The sequence below is a fragment of the Mesocricetus auratus genome, unplaced genomic scaffold (assembly GCF_017639785.1).
Source record: "Mesocricetus auratus isolate SY011 unplaced genomic scaffold, BCM_Maur_2.0 Super-Scaffold_100011, whole genome shotgun sequence".
Taxonomy (NCBI): domain Eukaryota; kingdom Metazoa; phylum Chordata; class Mammalia; order Rodentia; family Cricetidae; genus Mesocricetus; species Mesocricetus auratus.
In genome coordinates, this window is record NW_024429195.1 from 76,836,333 (window position 1) to 76,856,434 (window position 20,102).

General features: G+C 43.1%; 1 protein-coding gene across 13 annotated transcripts in view; it reads right to left on the bottom strand.

Annotated features, from left to right (window-relative positions):
- Anks1b (ankyrin repeat and sterile alpha motif domain containing 1B) overlaps positions 1 to 20,102 on the bottom strand; it is a 1,010,332-nt gene that overhangs the window by 72,631 nt on the left and 917,599 nt on the right. For 10 of the 13 annotated variants that reach the window (XM_040755078.1, XM_040755079.1, XM_040755075.1 and 7 more), the window contains 2 exons: positions 7,038 to 7,145; positions 4,917 to 5,096 (listed from right to left, as the gene is read on the bottom strand). In XM_040755078.1, the coding sequence (XP_040611012.1) occupies positions 4,917 to 5,096; positions 7,038 to 7,145 (288 nt within the window). The remainder of the gene's footprint in view (positions 1 to 4,916; positions 5,097 to 7,037; positions 7,146 to 20,102) is intronic. The other 3 variants (XM_040755084.1, XM_040755082.1, XM_040755081.1) reach the window with 1 other exon arrangement.

Here is a 20,102-nt window from a genome sequence, read left to right on the forward strand (position 1 = left end):
GGGGTATTGGGGAAGAAGACAGGCAGAAGGCATGAAACAGAAAACCGCCACTTATTTCTCATGAGGCAAAGCCCTCACCCACCTCGGCTGTTAGGGGGATTAAACAAGAGAAGTGTACAGGAAAACCCAGTAGGGACCAACAGGGACCTGGCCGGATTGTGGCAGCAGGGCCCCCACATGGATGCTTCCATTTCCTTCCCTTTAATAATGTCAAAAGAATGAAGATCTGTGGAACTAGTACTTTCAATCGAGGGAGGAATTGATATAGTCATACACTGTAAGTGATTCTTCATAGATCAAGAAATATTAGACCTTCAACTGAATTAACTTTCTAATGAAGAAACTATTTGGGAAAAGCCTTTAGAGTACCTAGTATGTGCCTCAGGCAATATTGCCAGGCTTTGTTTTATTTTCATAACAGTGAGGACATTCAAAACACAAGGAATTCCATACTGTGAATTTCCCATGGTAGCATCAGGCTGATGCTGGTGCAGAACAATGTGCTTCTCTTACTGTTTATATGTCCGTGAAAACATACGCAGTATGTCACGTGTCTATGAAAACATATGCAGTATGTCACGTGACTCTCTTACTGTTTATATGTCTGTGAGAACATACGCAGTATGTCACATGACTCTCTTACTGTTTATATGTCTGTGAGAACATACGCAGTATGTCACGTGACTCTCTTACTGTTTATATGTCTGTGAGAACATACACAGTATGTCACGTGACTCTCTTACTGTTTATATGTCTGTGAGAACATACACAGTACTTCACGTGACTCTCTTACTGTTTATACGTCTGTGAGAACATATACAGTATTTCATGTGCTTCTCTTACTGTTTATGTCTGTGAAAGCATACGCAGTACCTCATGTGATTCTCTTACTGTTTATATGTGAAAACATGTACAGTACCTCATACACTTCTCTTACTGTTTATATGTTTGTGAAAACATACGCAGTACTTCATGTGATTCTCTTACTGTTTATATGTCTGTGAAAACATACGCAGTACTTCACTTTTCTCATGAACTTCTGCAAAGGGAAGTCTTCTATAAATGGCCACTGCATTGGAGCATGCAGGGACTCTTGGCTCTTTTCTTCCCGAGTCTGAGACTGCACCTCCTGAGCACCAGAAATCCAGCCTTTTCCTTGACTCATTTCAAGAGTACATTGACTTCTCCAAAAGTGTCATTCAAGAAAACTGCTAAGTGTTGCAATTAGGCCCTAAATAGTGGGTGTATTTTCTTCCATCTGGTGTATTTCCCGTGTTTACATTTACTGTCTCATCTTCACAGAAATTAGAACATAACGCTGCTCTGCCGCGTACGAGATGCACATGAGCAGTGTGTAGGGCATCTTCTTTATGCTAAGAAGAGATAAAACAGATGCCAAGGTCCCCTGGAAATCGAAAAGCATCACACATATGGAGGTACGGTTATGTAAGCGTGAGTGCAATATTTGTTTCTTAGGGGTAGGGAATGGAGATCCTTTTAATAACTTCCGGGCTAATGAGCTCAGCTTAGAAGCATGGACCAGAGAAACTACATTTTCAGCATGGCAGGGAAACCGTTGCCTAGATGTGCTTACATCATTATATTCACTTTTCAAAGCACTATCAGTGTTGGAATCGACTCTGCTTTTCACATTGGATGCCAGAATAGTGCTTATATTTGATTCAAAGCAAACAGCAGCCACAATATTTACAAAGTGACTGTATTCCAGGACAGGCATCATTTATCTATTTATTCTGTGTGTTCATGCACACCCGTGTGTGTGTGTGTGTGTGTGTGTGTGTGTGTGTGCATACATGTGAGTGCAGCATGTCACAGTATGTATACATGTGAAGGTCAGAAGAGGGGTCGGAGTTGGTTTTCTCTTTCCACATGTAAGTTCCAAGGATGAAGCCCAGGTTGTCACGTTTGGTGGTGGGTGCCCTGACCCACTAAGCCATCTGGCTGGCCCAAGACAGAGATCTTTCATATTGGCTTAAATTGGAGATAGGGAATTGAATATTGCCCTAGCAGTGCATTTTCAGTATCTGATAACCAACAAGTTTAATAGGTGGAATGGGTGCTGTGCTGATCTCAATTTAAATTTTAACTTGGATTCTTTCTTTACTTAAGCAAAGTAGTTCTTCTGAGCAGATTTCAAGAAAGCAAAAGTCCCGTGAGTGAAAGCAGCCACTTAGAACTTGAAGGTTTCTGGCCTTGGGCTGGTATTCCAAAACCATGCAGAGGGGCTCATGTGAACAGGAAGATGTACAGGGGTTCCTAAGCATGAGACCCTGTCTTGGGGGTCTCCTACCAATTGCATCCCCCTTATTTTCACAGGAAAAAGGGAGCTTAAAGGTAGACTTCAGATATTTTATGGAAAATAGAGAGGGATTAACCCACCTAGTTTCAAGTCTTTTGGGCGAAACCTTTGGGGGGGGCACTGGAACCACACTGCTGGTTGATAAGACATTTTCTTTTGCTTTCTTTCTTTCTTTCTTTTTTTGGTTTTTCAAGACAGGCTTTCTCTGTATTGTTTTGGAGACTGTCCTGGAACTGGCTCAGTAGACCAGGCTGGCCTTGAACTCACAGAGACTGCCTGCCTCTGCCTCCCGAGTGCTGGGATTAAAGATCCGGCTAAGACATTTTCTTAAAGGGATTTTAACTGCTAATTCCAACCTGTTGAAATCCAAGTTGAGTAGCTCAACATATAAGTGCAGGAGAAGATATGGTCTGGGGTAAGTGTTTCAGACTGTTAAAAAAAGCAAATGGATTTCAAAAATTTGTACAGCAAAGGACCCCAACTCCAAATGGGAAGATTAAGAAAAACAACAAAACAAAACATGAACTATAATTAGAGTCAGGTAAATTGCACTGTTCAAACAACCAAATCACCAAGTACTTCGTATTTTGAATGGTTAAAGGTTTGGAATGACACTATTTTAAGCAGTATACATTCATTACTCCATGATTTTTATCATTGGGAACACATTCTCAAAACAAATTCCCTAACTGAAATGAATACAGCCTAGAGAATTGCAATCCCAGAATCTCTTTTTTTTTCTTATTGATCAGATTCCGGTAGTGCTCTCTTCTTTTTCCTCTGCAGCTGAAGTGCTATATCGAACTGCAGGATTCTAGAAGGTGTCTAATAAGCTCCGGGCTGCCGATGGAGCCTCTGTTTCCATCAATTATTTGATCGCTGTTAGCTGAACCTCAGAGGTAAATAGTTATGCCTGCAAGCGCTCTACCACAGCCCATCGGCCGGCTAATCTCACTCAGCTTTCTGCTTTTGGGCTTTTCTCACCTGGCCAGATAAAGGTCCGTTCAATTTTCTCAAGGCAAGACAATTCCTAAAAAGAATGCATTTCAGGGTGCAGTGACAGGAAGAAGGGTTATCAAAAGTATTCCTGGCTCTGCTTGGGATTCTGAAGGAGAAACGAAAGGAACAATTTTGCTAGGTTACCCTGAGTGTTCTGTCACTAGGCAGAAGAGTAATTAATTCCTCTTTGGAGAGACTCTGCCCCATGTGGAGAAATTTCACAAATGATAGGAGTAGCTGAGACAGGTAACTTTTTGGTTACTGATGGTGACTCAGTCAGTAATAGTTAATGCTCATTAAAGATCCATCCTGCCTTACCCAGGAGAACAAGGGTCCAGAGATGACTGGATTTTAATGACTCTATACAGATCATGTGATTCAAGGTTGAAAGCCATGTCTCAGATGTTTCCATTAGGTGAATTGAACTGCATATGTGTCCCACAAATACTAAGAGCAAGAAATTTAAGGGTGGCTTGGGGAAGGAACCCTCTATCTTCCCTATTTAGAAGAACTTCAGTTAAAACAGCAGCAGATTTACAGATAGCAGCCAACCACAGAGAATAGGAAAACTATCCTTTTCTCCCCTCTCCCATATCCCATCCTATTTAACAAAAACCATAAGTTCCAACACTGCTACCCCAGAGACAATTCGGTAATGAGAGACAGCATTGCAGGCCCCCTCTCACCAAGGCATTTCTCCTTGAGTTAAAACACAAGAGTGTTTCCCAAAGACTTTCAAAAACACAATCTCACCAAAGAGCTGCGAAAAAAATTAACAACTAAGGCCAAACAATTACAGTCAAATTTTCACCTCTGAGTCTTCAGTTAATGTGTGGGAGGCAGAAGGTAGGCGATCAGAACTTCCAGCTCAACCTACAACGGCAATGCGAAGGACTGGTTCTGCCCAGAGCTGTCCGTATGTCCTTATCTCTGAAATGAGGGGCAGAGGCGCAGAACTAGCTGTCCACCTGACGTGGATATGTGTCACCGTCTAGCTATGGATGACTCAAGCGTCTTAACAGAAGCCCAGGGACACAGCTGAGTGAACATTTGTACCAAGGAGGGAAGGGCTGACTAACGGGGCTCTCTTCAAATTGGTGTCAGGCAGCGTTGCTATTTCTAACTGTTCAAGGTGATATGGTGCAACTACTCCCACGGGGGCACTTCCGCATAAACACGTGAGCTTAGGAGGAAATGACCTCACAGGAAGCTAATCCTTTCCCAAACGTCTGCTACACCATCCAAACAATTTATGTTTAAAACCTAGAGTTTCATTATTCGTCTTGTTGTGGCTTGATTATGGCCCAGCTATGCTTCTTTTTTACAAAGACTTTGTGAGCACAGGCAGTGAGGCCAGCTAACTATAACTAACTCACTGAGAATGGGTTCAACGATCTATGTATACATCCATCTCCTAGAAGGGGCTGCTGCAAGTTCTAGAAGGCACAGAATGCAGCCAGCACACTTTATAAAGATGGTAAAGTTCCGCTTAGGCGTGGATAGTAGCATCCTTTGTGAGCTACTGCTCGGTATCTGAGAACATTACCTGCTGTGGGGGGGAAAGGCAAACACATCACAGAGGCTTCAAACACCTTACCTGAGCCATCTGCCTCTCCAGCTTTGATCGGGGAATATCATCAAAGTAGTTCTCATTTCTTCTCCTCCTGGCATCGCCCTGCATGATAATGTGAGGAGCGTCTAGGGAGCCACCAGTGGTGTAAGTGCTTTGGCTAAGTGATGGAGACAACTGAGGAGGAGTGTGATTACCACTGGGTTCCTGAATGGAAATACATCATGAAGTAAATACCACGCTCTTGCCGCTAGCCTTTGGTTTCAAAAACTGTGAAATATGAACACAACAAGCTTCAGGGGGTGGGCGGGAGTAGTTTTCATTCATCTGCTGGGATTGCTACCATCCCACTGTTAATTCTGTTAATGGTGTGATCAGGTCAATACTCCTGCCTCCCAACGCTCTCAGGTCAGAGGTATAACGTATAAAGAACCACACATTGCTGTTGTTGTTTTGACCCAGAACTTTGGATGATCCTGGGAGGGAGATTCATCTCCGTGGGGCACCCCAACGCTATCAGGTGTTTACCAGGGAAGGAACTGTGGGCCGCACATCCTCACTGCGGTAGATGCCATTACAAGAAGCTAACACGGGACCAGATGGGTCTTGATCCTGGACCAAAGTGTGGTGTGACAATAGGTTTGGGAAGAGGACACAGTATGGCAACAGAGCATGTCACGGGACGTACAGACTGCAGAGCAATGCGCATAATGACAGAGGATGCTTTCCAACAGCAGACAACGCTAGCTGCAGACTGGCCAGAGTAAGATGAAGGACGGCAGTGGCCGCACCCTGGCCTTCTCAAGCCACATGAGGACTGGAATCAAGAGATCCCATTCTGCAGGCCACTTCTTCCCCTGACTTCCTCTGGCAGAGTTAGACCCACTTTTGCTAGGACTTCCCCACTGCCCATCTTTAATTTGTTATTTCCCTAAGTCTCTTCTTGAGAGTCTGGGTGAGAATGGAAAGGCCAGGGAGCAGTGCAAACCGGAAGTGACTTACCCGATGGTGCTCCGAGCCTTCCCTCTTTGCACAAAGTAAGAGGGAGGCAAGACAAGAAGCCTGTTCTAACTCAATTGTTCTAATGTTTTGGAGGCCTACTATGGAGGGATAAATATGAGTCTTACCTCTGCTTTCCTTATTCCTCAAATCCTGAAGTAGCCTACATACACCTTAGCTTAGCCTGATGTCCCAGTACTCGGTTCCTCTTGGCTCCTGGAGGAAGCATCTTGTGGATTCTTGCATCTCATGGACTCCACTTTTTCTCCTAAGCTGAGTTGGACTCATCATTCTAGAGGTTTCTGTCCTGCCCAGGCCCCGGCCACACTGACTGTGACTTGCAGTTCACCTACCAGGGCCATGTATCTTCCTAGGGACACGTTTGTGTTTGCCATTCATGGCTACCTTTCCTGACACTTGAGACAGGAATACGAGGCAAGGGAGTATGAGGCAAATGAGTGCAGGGTTAAAGGGAAAACTGAGCTTGTCAAGGGGACCTTAGAAGAGACCATGTAGGCTTCATGAAAGGCGGGGCCCGTGGCTCTGCCCTCTGCCTTTACCATCTTACCAGAGAATCACTTCTTTCTGCTCCTTTCTTCTCACTTTTCTTTTTCATTTTTACCTCTGACAGTTTCTCTTTAGTTTCCCTACCCCATGTTTCTAAAATACAGCTGAAGGAAACAATCACTAGTTTACTAAATAAAATTTTGGAGTCTATATTCTTAATTTTTTGAAGTGGGAAAAAATGGTCATTTTTCATCTCTTGAAAAACAAAAGGACCCTGAGGTTAATTTTAAATTGATTTTTTACTTAACTGTGGTCCCTGATCAATTTCTTTTCCGTGGGTTTGAGCAGGCTGACGGAAAACTCATTTCCTTTCTCTTGGGAGTGAGAGACTGGGGATGGAGGGGTGGTCTCTAAAAGGCGCTGGCAGTCAAACTGAATTCCCTTATAACATATTTCTAAACCTCTGAATTATACACTGGGAAAACCAAACACAGTCAAAAGGGAGATAGTTTTTCTGTGCAGACGGGCAGGTGATGAGGAAAACAGCCTGTGTCTCCTCCTGCGCAGCCTCAGGCCTTTCATTGCACAATCGTCTTTTTCATGGGAAGGGGAGGAGAGCAAAATGGCCATGGTGGCACTTACCCTGAGGGTGATGGAGCGAGGGGGCTTCTGCGGAGGGTCCTCGTGCAATCTGTCTCCCAGAGACGCCAAGATGCGTTTCCTGTGGCCAATCAAACTGATTTTTAAAACCTGAAACAACATGCATTGGGTTAACTATTTTACTTGGGGAGGGGGGAGAATGTGTGTATGCCCTACAACACGAACAGTACAAAGAGGTTTATGCAACCTTGACCCTATCCTGCGAGAGAGTGGGAAGGGAGGCTGGAGGGAGCAACAGTTGGAAAGCCTGTGTAGAGAGAGCAGAGAGGGCCCAGGTCTCACTCTGCACATTGGCTATGAGACCCCCCCCCCCCCCCGACACTGGCTCTGAGCAATGGCAGGATGGAAACTCCCTGGATTCCTAGTGCTTTTAGAACAAAGGCTGAGCACGCCCGCACACACACACACACACACACACACACACACACACACACACACACACACCACAAACATTCATCTTCACCTGGGGGCCTCTGCGTTCCCCTCCCACCTCCCCTCACCTCGCCCCACTCCACTCCTGCACCTGAGGAACAGTCCTCTGTAGACTCCCAGGTAATTACACTCCTGTCCCTCTATTACTCAGACGCTGTCTCCCGAGGAAGAACTGCTCCCATTTCTTCATTGAAGATGCTGTACCACAGTCCCATAAACTCTGCCATCTGCCATTCTTGGAAATGACTTGGTTGGAATGCCTGTCTTTATGCACCAGCCGTTCCCAAGTGGGGTCCCTAAGAGCAGGGCCCTGGGATTGGTTTGTCAGTTATTTCTGCAATGACCAAAGCAGGCCTTGAAACAAGGCTAAGCAGGGGGAGGGCTGGGGGTGGGACTCAGTGAACAGGAAAGAATGGGTGTGGGTGAGGGTTACAGTAGACAAGTTAGGTTACAATAGGCGTTAGTGCTGTCCTCTTGGAATATCCAAGGATGGTGCTGTCAAGGGTATCTGTGGAGGAGATACCAAAGGAAGCTTCAGTCCCTGGCCCTGTCCTTGTAATGCTCGACAGCCATCACCTTCGTCTCCCCAACATCCCTATCCAGGAGGGCTTCTCTCCTTACAGATGAACTGTGGTCCAGAAGGCTAAGTTACTTACCCAAGAGCCCTTGTGTGAAGACTGTGGGCTCTGTATCAGTCTGTCTGATACTCAAGTTTGTTTTACATAAAAGTAAATGCTGTGAAGCTTTGGCCACATCTTTAAATACCACTTTTTAAAACAATAAATTATGAGTACAATCATAAAAATATTTCCCCTCTTCTGTGTCCATGTGTGCCCCAGAATGTAACAGCTCCTGACATATACCTAGTTTCTAGTTATATAAATTATTTCCCCATTCCTACCAAGTTTTACAGAAGGGCTGAAATTGATATAATATTTATACTATATTATATATACATATATGTTTACATTGTAATACTTTAGATTTATAAAATATATTATATGTAATATGCAATAAATATCAGCTATATATAACACACATATATATAATACACACACACACAATACATATTATGCTACCTTGAATTTTTCTTACTGGCTACCTAATGGTTGTTTTGCCTAAACTGATCTAGGTTTAAGGTTTAAAGAAACAATGTATTTATTATTTCATATATGTGTGTGCATACAGACATATGAATGCCACGTTACACACTTGGCAGAACCAGTCTCCTCCTGCCACCATGTGGTTCCAGGGGACTGAACTAGGGTTATAAGACTAGGCAACATTCACCTTTATTTGCCAAGCCATCTTGCCAGGCCCTGATTTAAGTTTTTTTGTTTTGTTTTGTTTTACGAGACAGGGTTTCTCTGTATTGTTTTGGAGGCTGTCGGTCCAGCCCGGCCTCGAACTCACAGAGATCCGCCTGCCTCTGCCTCCGAGTGCTGGGATTAAGGGCATGTGCCACCACTGCCCGGCCTGATTTAGGTTTTGAATAGCTCTATGTCCTACTCCTTTTACATGGTAAATGCTAGCCAAGCTGAGTGACCTGCCCCATAGCCCTGCAGTTTTTATAAACTCTCGTTCCCCTGTGCTGATGAATCCTAACATTGGCAAGCGTGACTTGGTAAACACCTCTTCTTTCCAATCAGCGATTTCACCTGGACACTCTCCCGCTTTATTATGATTGCTTAAGAAGGTTGAAAAAACATGGCTCAGGATGTTGCGGAATAAGCGAGCCATGGCTGTCAATTTGAGCACGATGCTGTCTTCTGCTTTAATGACCTCTTTACAATGCTCATTTTCAGTTCACCCGATGGAAGGCTGATCTTTTAGATGCAGTGCGACTATAAAATCGTACATGAGACAAAGGTGCGTATTGACCGAAAAATATTTTAATTTTGTTGTAGTGGATACTCAGATCCCTTTAGTCTTGGGAGAGTGGTTTGGATTATTTCTTCCTAAATTCCTTGTCTTCCAGTTGTCCACGCAGGAGCCCATCTGTCATCCTTCTGCCCACTTGAGTAGTCTGGCGCTGTCTTTCTGTATTTCTATTAGCCGGCTCGGCATTTCACTACATGGCAGCACATAGAGATTTCACTGAATACTCCTTGCAAATTATGAATATGCTAATGAGGTGTAGTGCTGTGCTCATAACCCACAGGCAGCATTACCTATCAGAGCCAAAGAAATGTCCTTGTATTCTTGTATCGTTTCGTGTTCTAAGCATCAAGATCAAAGACTCCTCCATCTCAGAAAATATACAACACTAATCTTTTCCAAAGATAGTTTGCAAGCCTAAACACACTTCATTTTATTTTGTTTTATTTTGTGTGTGTAGGATTTTTTATTAAACCTGCGTGTATATTTGTGGGCCTTGGTACCCAAGGATGTCAGAAGAAAGTATCAGATCTCCTGCATCAGGGGTTATAGATGGTTGTGAGCCACCATATGGGTGCTGGGAATCAAAACTGGGACTTCTGGAAGAGCAGCCTGTGCCTAAACTAATAAATCATCTCTCCAGCCCTCTCTAATTCCCTTTTATCCTCATTCTCTACTACTTTGCCAAAAGTTTCTATTGGATGTTATTAGTGCTCTCCATAAAATTCCCACTTCTTTTTTTCCCAGCAAAGGATAGGACCTAGTGCTCATGGTACCATGCTGGGCCCCTGACTACTGCTAAGAAATGGTCTTTTGATACATCTAATAAAGATGCTCAATTTATGTTCTGAAAAGCAAACAAACCCAATAATGACATGAAACCACAGCTGCTGTAATTTCTCAATCTTGTGTTTGGTTTCCTCTCTCACACTCAAGTTTGGGACAAGTGACCTGACTCCTTTGGCTTCAGTTTTCCATCAGTAACATGAGTGGGCATTGCTGCCAATGATGACCAAGGTCATCAGAAAGATAAAGAGGAAGGTCGTGATGCTGGTGTCATTTTACATACCAGTAATCTCGGTACTTGGGAGGCAAAGGCAGGAATCACTCCAAGATCAAGTGAATTCTTGACTCCAGGCCAGAAGGCTATGCTAGTCTCTCTCTCTCTCTCTCTCTCTCTCTCTCTCTCTCTCTCTCTCTCTCTCTCTCTCTCTCTCTCTCTCTCACACACACACACACACACACACAGGGAAGAAGAAAGGAAGGAAACAAGTTGTAAGAAGAGCTGGCCCACTACTAGAGCATTCACCTCTACTGACCAGTGTTCATGATACTGGAAGGTACTCTGCACACTACCAGAGGAGGAAGGTAAACACCAACCCAGCTACAAACCTTTCAATCTACAAATGGTGACATGCCAGCAAGGTGCATTAGAGCAATAATGGCACGAAGTTTTTGGGAGTAACCAATCACTTTATGATATGGAACCCATCCCTGATACTGCTCAGGTGACCAAGACCCTGAGGCCGGATACTCCTGGGACCTAGGTGAAAATCAAATACTACCATTGCACTAAAGGAATGTAGCAATAATATGACCCCTAATGGCACTCTGTTATACTCAGAGATCAGTATGATCAGTATTTTGCGCTACAGTAGATAGGAAAACATAAAGATGCCCACAGCAGGACAATGTGCAAAGAGTGAGAGACCTTGGAACACTCAGTCCTAAAAGGGATGTCTGTGGAATATTCCTTTACACTGTGTGAATATATGTCTCTGTGATTGGTTTAATAAAGAGGCTGACTAGCCTGTAGCTAGGCAGGATAAAGTTAGGCGGGAGAACCAGACTAAGAGGACTCTGGGAAGAAGAAGGGCAGAGTCTTGGGAAGCACCAGGAGACAGAGAGAGAAGCAAGATGAACTTGTAATGCTGAAAAAAAGTACCGCCACAGGGCAGAGTGTAAATAAGAAATATGGGTTCATTTAGAATATAAGAGCTAGTTAGTAACAAGCCTGAAGTATCAGTTAAGTATTCATAATCAGCAATAAGTCTCTGTGTGGCTATTTGGGAACTGTCTGGTGGGACAGAAAAGTCCTACAGGTGTCTCCATCACGTCCCTCATCTCAGGGCTCAGGAATCTTGCAGAAAAGGGAACAGAAAGATTGTAAGAGCCATAGGTTATGGAAGACACCAAGGAAACAAGGCCTTCTAAACACATCAGGACCAATGCTCATATGAACGCAGAGACTGTGGCATCATCCACAGGGACTGCACAGGTCTAGGCCATATGGAGTCCCAGCACTGAGAGGGGAAGTAGAAACATGGCCTCATCCCTAACCCAGACGCTATCCCAAAATTAATCTTGTCCTATGGAGCCTCATCAGGCATACAGCCCACTCTCAAGTCCAGGCCTCATGACCAACACAAAATGAACTCGGTGGCATTTTTAGAGGTTCTTTGTCTTTTAATGTTTTGTCAGGGTTTCCCCTCCCTTACAGGTCCTTTGCATATATATTATGGTTTCTGATTTTGTGTTTTAATGGGATTTCTGTGTGTCTCTTGTCTATATGTATTTCTCGAGCTTTTCGTTTGGCTTTTTCTCTTCTGTTTGTTTTGTACTAGTCTGTTTTTTAATCTAATTTATTTTATTAATAATATTATTTATTTATTCTTAGTTGCCCGTTTGTCTCCTAAGGAGAGCAAGAATGGGTGTGGATTTGGGTAGGTGGGACAGTGGGGGGGAGCATCTGAGACGAGAACCTGCAATCAGAATATATTGTATTAAAAACATATTTTCAATTAAAAAAGAACTGACACATAGAAGATGGCACCTACACCATGTGTTTGCTCCAGTGAGTGAGGCACTGAGGAGGCACAGAAACCTTGACCCACAAGAATGCAGACATGGCCGTGCTCGCAGTGCATGAAGAGCTTTAGGTCAGCTCTCCAGAGCTCTCATTGACTTAACTTATCGGGTGGAAATGTGTCAGTGTGATACTGGTCCTACTTTATAAGAATGCATGCTCCTCTCTCATCCACACTGCTCAGTCTCCAGCGGGAGGTAACCTGAGGCATCCTCTACGCTGCAGTTTCATATTACCTTCTCCATACAACAGCCAAAAGAGACTGGGCAGACCATCAGGAAACAAACGGCTAAATACAGAATGCAATTTATGGCAAGCACATGTGAAAATAACCTTATTATTATTATAAAATCATCACATATCACAGAAGACACAATAGCAGCAGTTTATAGAATCTATTCTGTATTCTAATTCCATGTAATGTCTGTATTAGAAAGTATGCCAAGTGTACAATATATGTGCGCAAATGCCTCATCTAATCCTTAGGGTAACCCACACATTCTCATTTTCATGATGCCAAACTTGAGACTCAGAAATACTGAGTAGCTTGCAGCCCATGCGGCCCACAGGTGTCAAGGCTTGGAACCGTCCCTTACCCTCAGTCACCACTGACTGCTTGCCAGGCTCCTTTTTCTGCAAACACACCTTCTGGCCTCAGTCATGCCATTGATTATGCCATGATTGTACCTAAGGGGGGAATTCTCCTGTTGGATCTCAACCACCTGAAAACATTAGACTAACTTATTTCTGTTACAAATCTCATACCAGTGTTAAAATTTGTGGCTCAGCAAGACAAAAAGGCAGCCCACAGATTGGGAAAAGATATTCACTAACCCCACATCTGACTGAGGACTGATCTCCAAAATTTACAAAGAACTCAAGAAGCAAGTCTCCAAAACACCAAAGGATCCAATTAAAAAGTGGGGGACTAAACTAAATAGAGAATTCTCAATAGAGGAGTATAAGATGGCTGAGAGACACTTGAGAAAGTGCTCAACATCCCTAGCCATTAGGGAAATACAAATCAAAACAACTCTGAGATATCATTTTATTCCTGTTAGAATGGCGAAAATCAAAAACACCAATGACAATTTGTGCTTGAGAGGATGTGGAGAAAGGGGAACACTCTTCCACTGCTGGTGGGAGTGCCACCTCGTACAGCCATTATGGAAATCAGTATGGAGATTCCTCAGGAAAATGGGTCTGAGTCTACCACAAGACCCAGCAATTCCACTTTTAGGCATATACCCAAAAGATACCCATTCACACAACAAGGATATCTGTTCCACTATGTTCATAGCAGCATTATATGTAATAGCTAGATCCTGGAAGAAGCCTAGATGCCCCACAACTAAAGAGTGGATAGAGAAAATGTGGTACATTTACACTATGGAGTACTATTCAGTGGAGAAAACAATGGAATCTTGAAATTTGCAGTCAAATGGATGGCACTAGAGGAAACCATCCTGAGTGAGGTAACCCAGACACAAAAAGACAAACATGGTATATACTCACTCATATATGGATTTTAGATATGAATCAGGGGAGTGCCAGCCTACAATCCCAGTGCCAGTGAGTCTAGGAAAAAAGGAGGTTCCTAAGAGATATGAATGATACCCCAGAGAAGTGGAATGAGGCAAGATCTCCTGAGCACATTGGGAACATCAGGGGAGGGGAGAGGGAACCAAGAAAAACAGAGGGGGAGGAGGGGAGAAGAAGGCATGGGGGAGCAGGAAGGTTGAGTCGAGGTAAGAATAGAGGAGAGCAGGATAAGAGATACCATAATAGATCAAGTCATTATAGGCTTTAGGAGTGAGCTGACACTAGTGAGATCTCCAGAGATCTACAAGGATAACACCAACTGGCAAACTAAGCAATAGTGGAGAGACTACACTAATAGCCCCTCCTTGATGATAGGATTGATGACTACCCTATATGCCATCCTAGAACCTTCATCCAGTGACTGATGGAAGCAGAGACAGATACCTACAGCTAAACACTGAACTGAACTCCTGGAACCTAGTGACAGAGATGGAGGAGTGATGAGCAAAGGGGTCAAGACCATGATGATGAAACCCACAAAGACAGCTGACTGGACAAGGGGGAGCTCTTGAATCCCAGACTGATGGCTGAGAGGCCAACAGGGGATTGATCCAGACTCCATGAATGTAGTGCCAGGGAGGAGGCCACAGAAATCACTGGGGCCTTGGATAGTAGATCAGTGTTCACTATGGTTTATGAATGAGCTTTGGGAGCTCATTCCAAATAGAGGGATGCTTTCTCAGCTTGGACACATGGGGAAGGGCCTAGGTCCTGCCCTGGATGAAATGACAGACTTTAGAGATCCCCTCAAGGAGGGTCTCACCCTCCCTGGGGAATGATGTGGGGATTGGGTGGGGGGCTGGGGGGCTGGTGGAGGGAAAAGGGAGGAGGGGTGGGAGAGGGAGCTGGGACTGACATGTGAAACATTCACGTTTCTAATTTAAATAAAAACATATATTGAGGAAAAAATTTGTGGCTCAAAGAGTACGTTTACAGAATTCCTTGTGATTCAACCCAAATTAGTTAATATCAGAGTAATAGAGAAGGCATATAACTTTTGGCTTCTAAATTCTCAGGTTAATCGAAAGAAATCCAACTGGCAGAGCGATTATAGAATATTCCAGAAAAAGACTCTTTAAAAGATCAAGGAAATGTGGTCTGGCTTGTATTTGGAGCTTTGAAGTAGTGGCATCCTAGACACCCAATAACTACAACCCAACCTTCCTTATAAAGCCTACAGAAGTAGTTAGGTATTAGAAAAGGATTTCATAGCATCCTCACTATGGCCTGGGTGAGCATTATTTTGGACCAAATGAAAGTAAAAGACAAAGCAAGGGAAATATATTGAGCATTTAGTTATTTTAAGATATTGAGACAATTCATTTCAACTAACAAAGTACTAGGTTTTTGTCACAAATCATTTGGAGGATACCAAGGGGACACAACTTATGGAGCTTCCAAGGTCAAAAAGACTGGGCACAGATAGATGAACTGTGAAACCATTACTGAAGAAACAAATTACTATCTACATGTACAGGAGAAAGTGGTTCTGTAACCTGGACCCAGAGGATATGGATCCAGATAGACAAGGAATCAAAGACAGAAAAGGGAGAGATAGGGGATCAATGTTATTGTGTTTTAAGGATGGCTATTATTGCAGCTGTCATTGTGATCACAGCAAGGAAAATTGTTTAGACAACGTGGGCCTCCTGGAGTTTTCTACAGTGTTAATTAAAGAGGACAGCCTCAGAAACTCTGTCCCAAGTTTGGGCAATAGGGGAATATCTGCGCTGAGTGGCAACACCATAACATTATGGGACTGTCATTTATATGTCTGGGTTTAGCTGTGAGAATTCTGCCAGACAGACAGTATCACGACATTCCCCTTGTACTGAATAGCTCACATCAGAATATATGTGAGAGTAAAGCCGAAAGTTAGTGTGCATAGACTTTCTTTTTTAAATTAATGTGATATAAATTAAACATGTTAAATTCAACGTGGTGTAATTCAATACTTTATCTTCATTTTTAAAAATATGTTTTGATTATAACAGTGCTACTTTCTTACTGTAGATACTTTATGAAATACACAGCAAGCATATAAATTATCCATAAGCTATTAACATTTAGCACACGTCAGGCTTCACCAAGTGTTGACAGATACTAGACAAGTTCAGAAAAGCCATGCTTTATTGAGGGCATGCTGTAAGCTAACCTATCACCTGGACGTTTCCACGTAGTATCGAAGCCAGAGTACTCGTGTACATAAGTCTGAGCATTCACAGGAACTCAACGCGCTGGTTCACAGACGAGTTTCCTGACTCCCTAGCCCTTCCCATGTTGGTGTTTCCTTTCTAAGCATCACGTATCCCACATGCTTTGAAACATACTCTTATCCTACAGTTTCCATCGTCATTCTCATTTTGAGTAGACACGATGTGGAGTATGCTAATTAAAACTGCAAGAATTCACATGAGTCATAGGGAGATGTCATGTGGCGACAGTCTGTCTCCATGTTCCACTGAAATTTCAATCCAATCACTGCTGGCTGGATCGGGTCCTCTGGGGAGACCGCAAACCCACCTCGTGCTCTTCAGTGTCACCGCTTGCGTTTGCTGTGTTTTGGAGTTCCAGGGGACAGGTGTGAAAAAGAACATGTAGCTCGGGTCCTCTGGGGAATCTCACATGCAGCAGCGCTGCGTGAGTGGGTGGATGGGCTTTCCAGTCGTCGCTGCCGCGGCTGGACTCTTTTTCTTTCTTTTCTGGTTTTTAAATTCAAGGAGGGGAGGAAAGAGCTTCATCCTGCATTTGGACCTTTCTTGTATACTGTTTGGGTGAGTTGTCCTCTGTATTCTCTCTAAAGAGAGAACAGTTCTCATGCAAGTCTGCAGGACTCATCTGTTTCCTGAAGGCCACTTTGAACCAAGTGTCAAGTGTGCGGAGGAGGGCTGCTGTGCATAAGGGCCCAGGGTGAACTCTCAGGTGGAAGTTCAAGTGGTTTGTTCTCATGCGCAGAACTAAAATTGAGACTAAACATGAAAGTACACCTCCCACATGATGTGGGGTAATGCTCTTGTTCACTGTAAAGATTTGTCACTCGTATTGGTTTAATAAAATGTTAATTGGTCAATACCCAGACAGGAAGTATAGGCGGGGCTATGAGACTAGGCAAATTCTGGGGAGAGGAAAGGCAGAGAGTGAGTCACCAGCCAGAATCAGAGGAAGCAAGATGAGAATGCCTTACTGAGAAAAGGTACCAAGCCATGTGGCTAAACAAAGATAAGAATGTGGGTTAATTTAAGTTAATTTAAGTTGCAAGAGTTTGTTAGTAATAAGCCTGAGCAACAGGCCACACAGTTTATGATTAATGTAAGCCTCTGTGTTTATTTGGGACTGAATGACTGAGGAACTGGGCGGGACAGAAACTTGTGTCTATACCCACCTAAGAGTATCGAGTCAAGAGTGATTGAGGACCCCACAAATCCAGAGACTTTATTTGACATTGCATCAATTTAGTGACCCTGACATTTTCTCTCTCATGACGTGGTCTTCAATAACACACATCTGGAAGAGTGTGAGCGTGTAGGGGACTGAGGGACCTCTGAAGCAGAAAGACATGACATTTGATTTTGACTTGTTTTCTTAGCTACATGACCTTTTACACCTTGGAGATCAGATATAAAGGAGACAATAATAATCTTATTCAATAAACACTCGGGATATCTGGCATATATAATTACAATTTTATATAATTTATGAGCCACAAAGAGGAAAAATTCATGCAGGTTTTTAGGACACTAAATATGAGGTGGAAAAATACAAAGTAAATGTGTGTGTAGCTATCCTTCGCCTTACAACTACCTATCCATCCATCCACCCATCCATCTATCTAAATATTTATGTCTACCCAGCCTTCCCAGCCCAAAAAGGACTAGAAGATTGGGTGAGGATGACTAAGAAAATGCCCTAGAGATTCTGAAGCACTCTGCTCTGCTATGATTTCTCTTTAACTGCAACAGAAACTTAAAACTTTCTGTCTTCTCCTTAAATAACCTCAGTAACAATATTTTGAGTATTATCCTTGTTGCTCCAGTGCATTGCTATGGATTTCTCTGGGTAGATTTTAGATCAAGAACTAGGTCTTTTACTTCTCCAGGTATCTCTCATTATCTCATTGCTTCCCGTATGCACACCTCTGCATATTCTAAAACATGCTTGCTTCCTTGTTCCAAGAGAGTCTTGCAAGGATGCAATCAAGACCAAACTAAAACTTCCTTCAGTGTGTATTATGTAGACCATGTTTCTGAGCTTCCCCAGTGTTTGTGGGCTGCTGTTGACACTAAATACATGTCTTGGCATGTAAGGCTATTTCTCTGTCTCTGTCTCTGACTCCTGTGTCTGTCTCTGTCTCTCAGTATCTCTCTCTCTCTCTCTCTCTCTCTCTCTCTCTCTCTCTCTCTCTCTCTCTCTCTCACACACACACACACACCCTTTATCTGACCAAGTATCCAAGTATACTATAGACTCCTGGAATTCACACATAGTATCATTGCACCCTAGGGTCTTTCATAGCATCTAGCACACAAATACACCTGGTAGGTGGATCTTAAGGTCTCAGCTCAGATCCTGTCCAAGGTGGACTAGTAAAGCAGGCAAGACAAGATGAGAAAAACAAAGAGGAATAGAAGAGAACATCCATTATCTTAGTCATGCCCTTTGTACTCTCAAGAATTTTCTACTCTTAGGCATTGGCACATTAATTTCCATGCAGTCTCCTCGCAGGCAGAGAGGCCAGCCTTCCTCACCTCTCACCATTCTAAGTCTTCTTGGATTCCACTCTTCTACCTATAAAACCCAAACTCTATTTTCCTCATTCATTATGTTTCAAGACAATACCTACTAAGTAGCTACCCAATAACAGTTTGTAGGGCAGATACCAAAAAACCACAACTAACCTGCAGAAGGACAAAGAGTTCCAGACTACATAGCTCTGCAGAGAGCAAAGAGTGAGCGGGAGGGATGTGCTTGTGAATACAGACTGACTCAATAAACAGAAATTACTAATTATGGGGAAATAGATAATCTTCTCATAGAAGGAGAGAGCTTAACGGAATAATCGTCTTGGAGCATTTAAGGGTTCTGAAGGTACAAAGCCTTCTTTGTAATCAATGAGGATCTTGGGTTTATTTGTAAAGCTCTCTGAATTACCTCTTGATGAAGGTACTAATTTTCTGATTATATTTTACCATAAACATTGCGCTAGAAGATGAAGAAGAACCCACAACAAACCAACCAATCAGTTTCTAATTTCTGTAAGTTACTTTTAAGTACATCTTGCTGCGAGATAGGTTTTCATAAGAAAAACTGGATTGCGTCTCTCAAAGCCAACCATTGGGATTATTGCAAGGAAAACTTGTTGACAAAGAAAATGGGAAGCATTTTCCCATGCTCCACCCTGATGCTGTTAGTTAGATGTGGTGCCGTGCTAACGGCATTTGAAAGCTAACGCTGCAAATCTCTCTGCATTTTTAGTAAAGCATCTTAAAAAGTAGAGAGACCACTGCTTTGCTTAAGTTTGTTAACCATACAGAGTTTTACAGATGCTTAGGGTAATTTCCAACTTGTTGAGATCAATTGTGTAGCATGAGTGACTCTCTCAGTTGAAAATAAAATGATTGTCACCAGGGCTCATCAGCATAGGTTTGCAAGTACAAGATGGTCTGAAACATACAAAAGATGAGAATATACTCATGTCTGCAAAGAGCAGCTTTTAAGATAGACTGAATCTTCAAGAGACAATTCCCAGTAAGCGAGGAGCGATTTATCCAATTCTTGGTCTTTTCTGCTCTGCCCGTCTCGTCGTTCTTCAGTCACCTTAGTAGCATATAACACCTTCTGTCAGAGGACAGGATGGTGAAAGGGGACAATGAACTCAATCCTGTAAATTCTTTTTCTTGTCAGCAGCTCTGATAAAAAGAATTTGATGTAGGAGGAGATAAAAAATCTATCTAATGGTAGCTAAAATTAAAGCTCTAAAAACATATCCCAGGGTTGTGCTCAGCCCATGTACAACTGCTTGCTAGGATAAGGCACTCACCATATTTCAGCCCATATATATCTGAGGAAAAGAATATAAGGGTTTAACAAAAATGTGCTCTTAAGCAGATGTTGTTAGCCCCAAGGGTCAGCTCAAGATGGGAAAGCACCCCCTAGGGCAATGACAGTGAAAGCTTCCTTTTAATCACTTTTCCTGGGGCTGGAGAGATGGCTCAGAGGTTAAGAGCACTGACTGCTCTTCCAGAGGTCCTGAGTTCAATTCCCAGGAACCC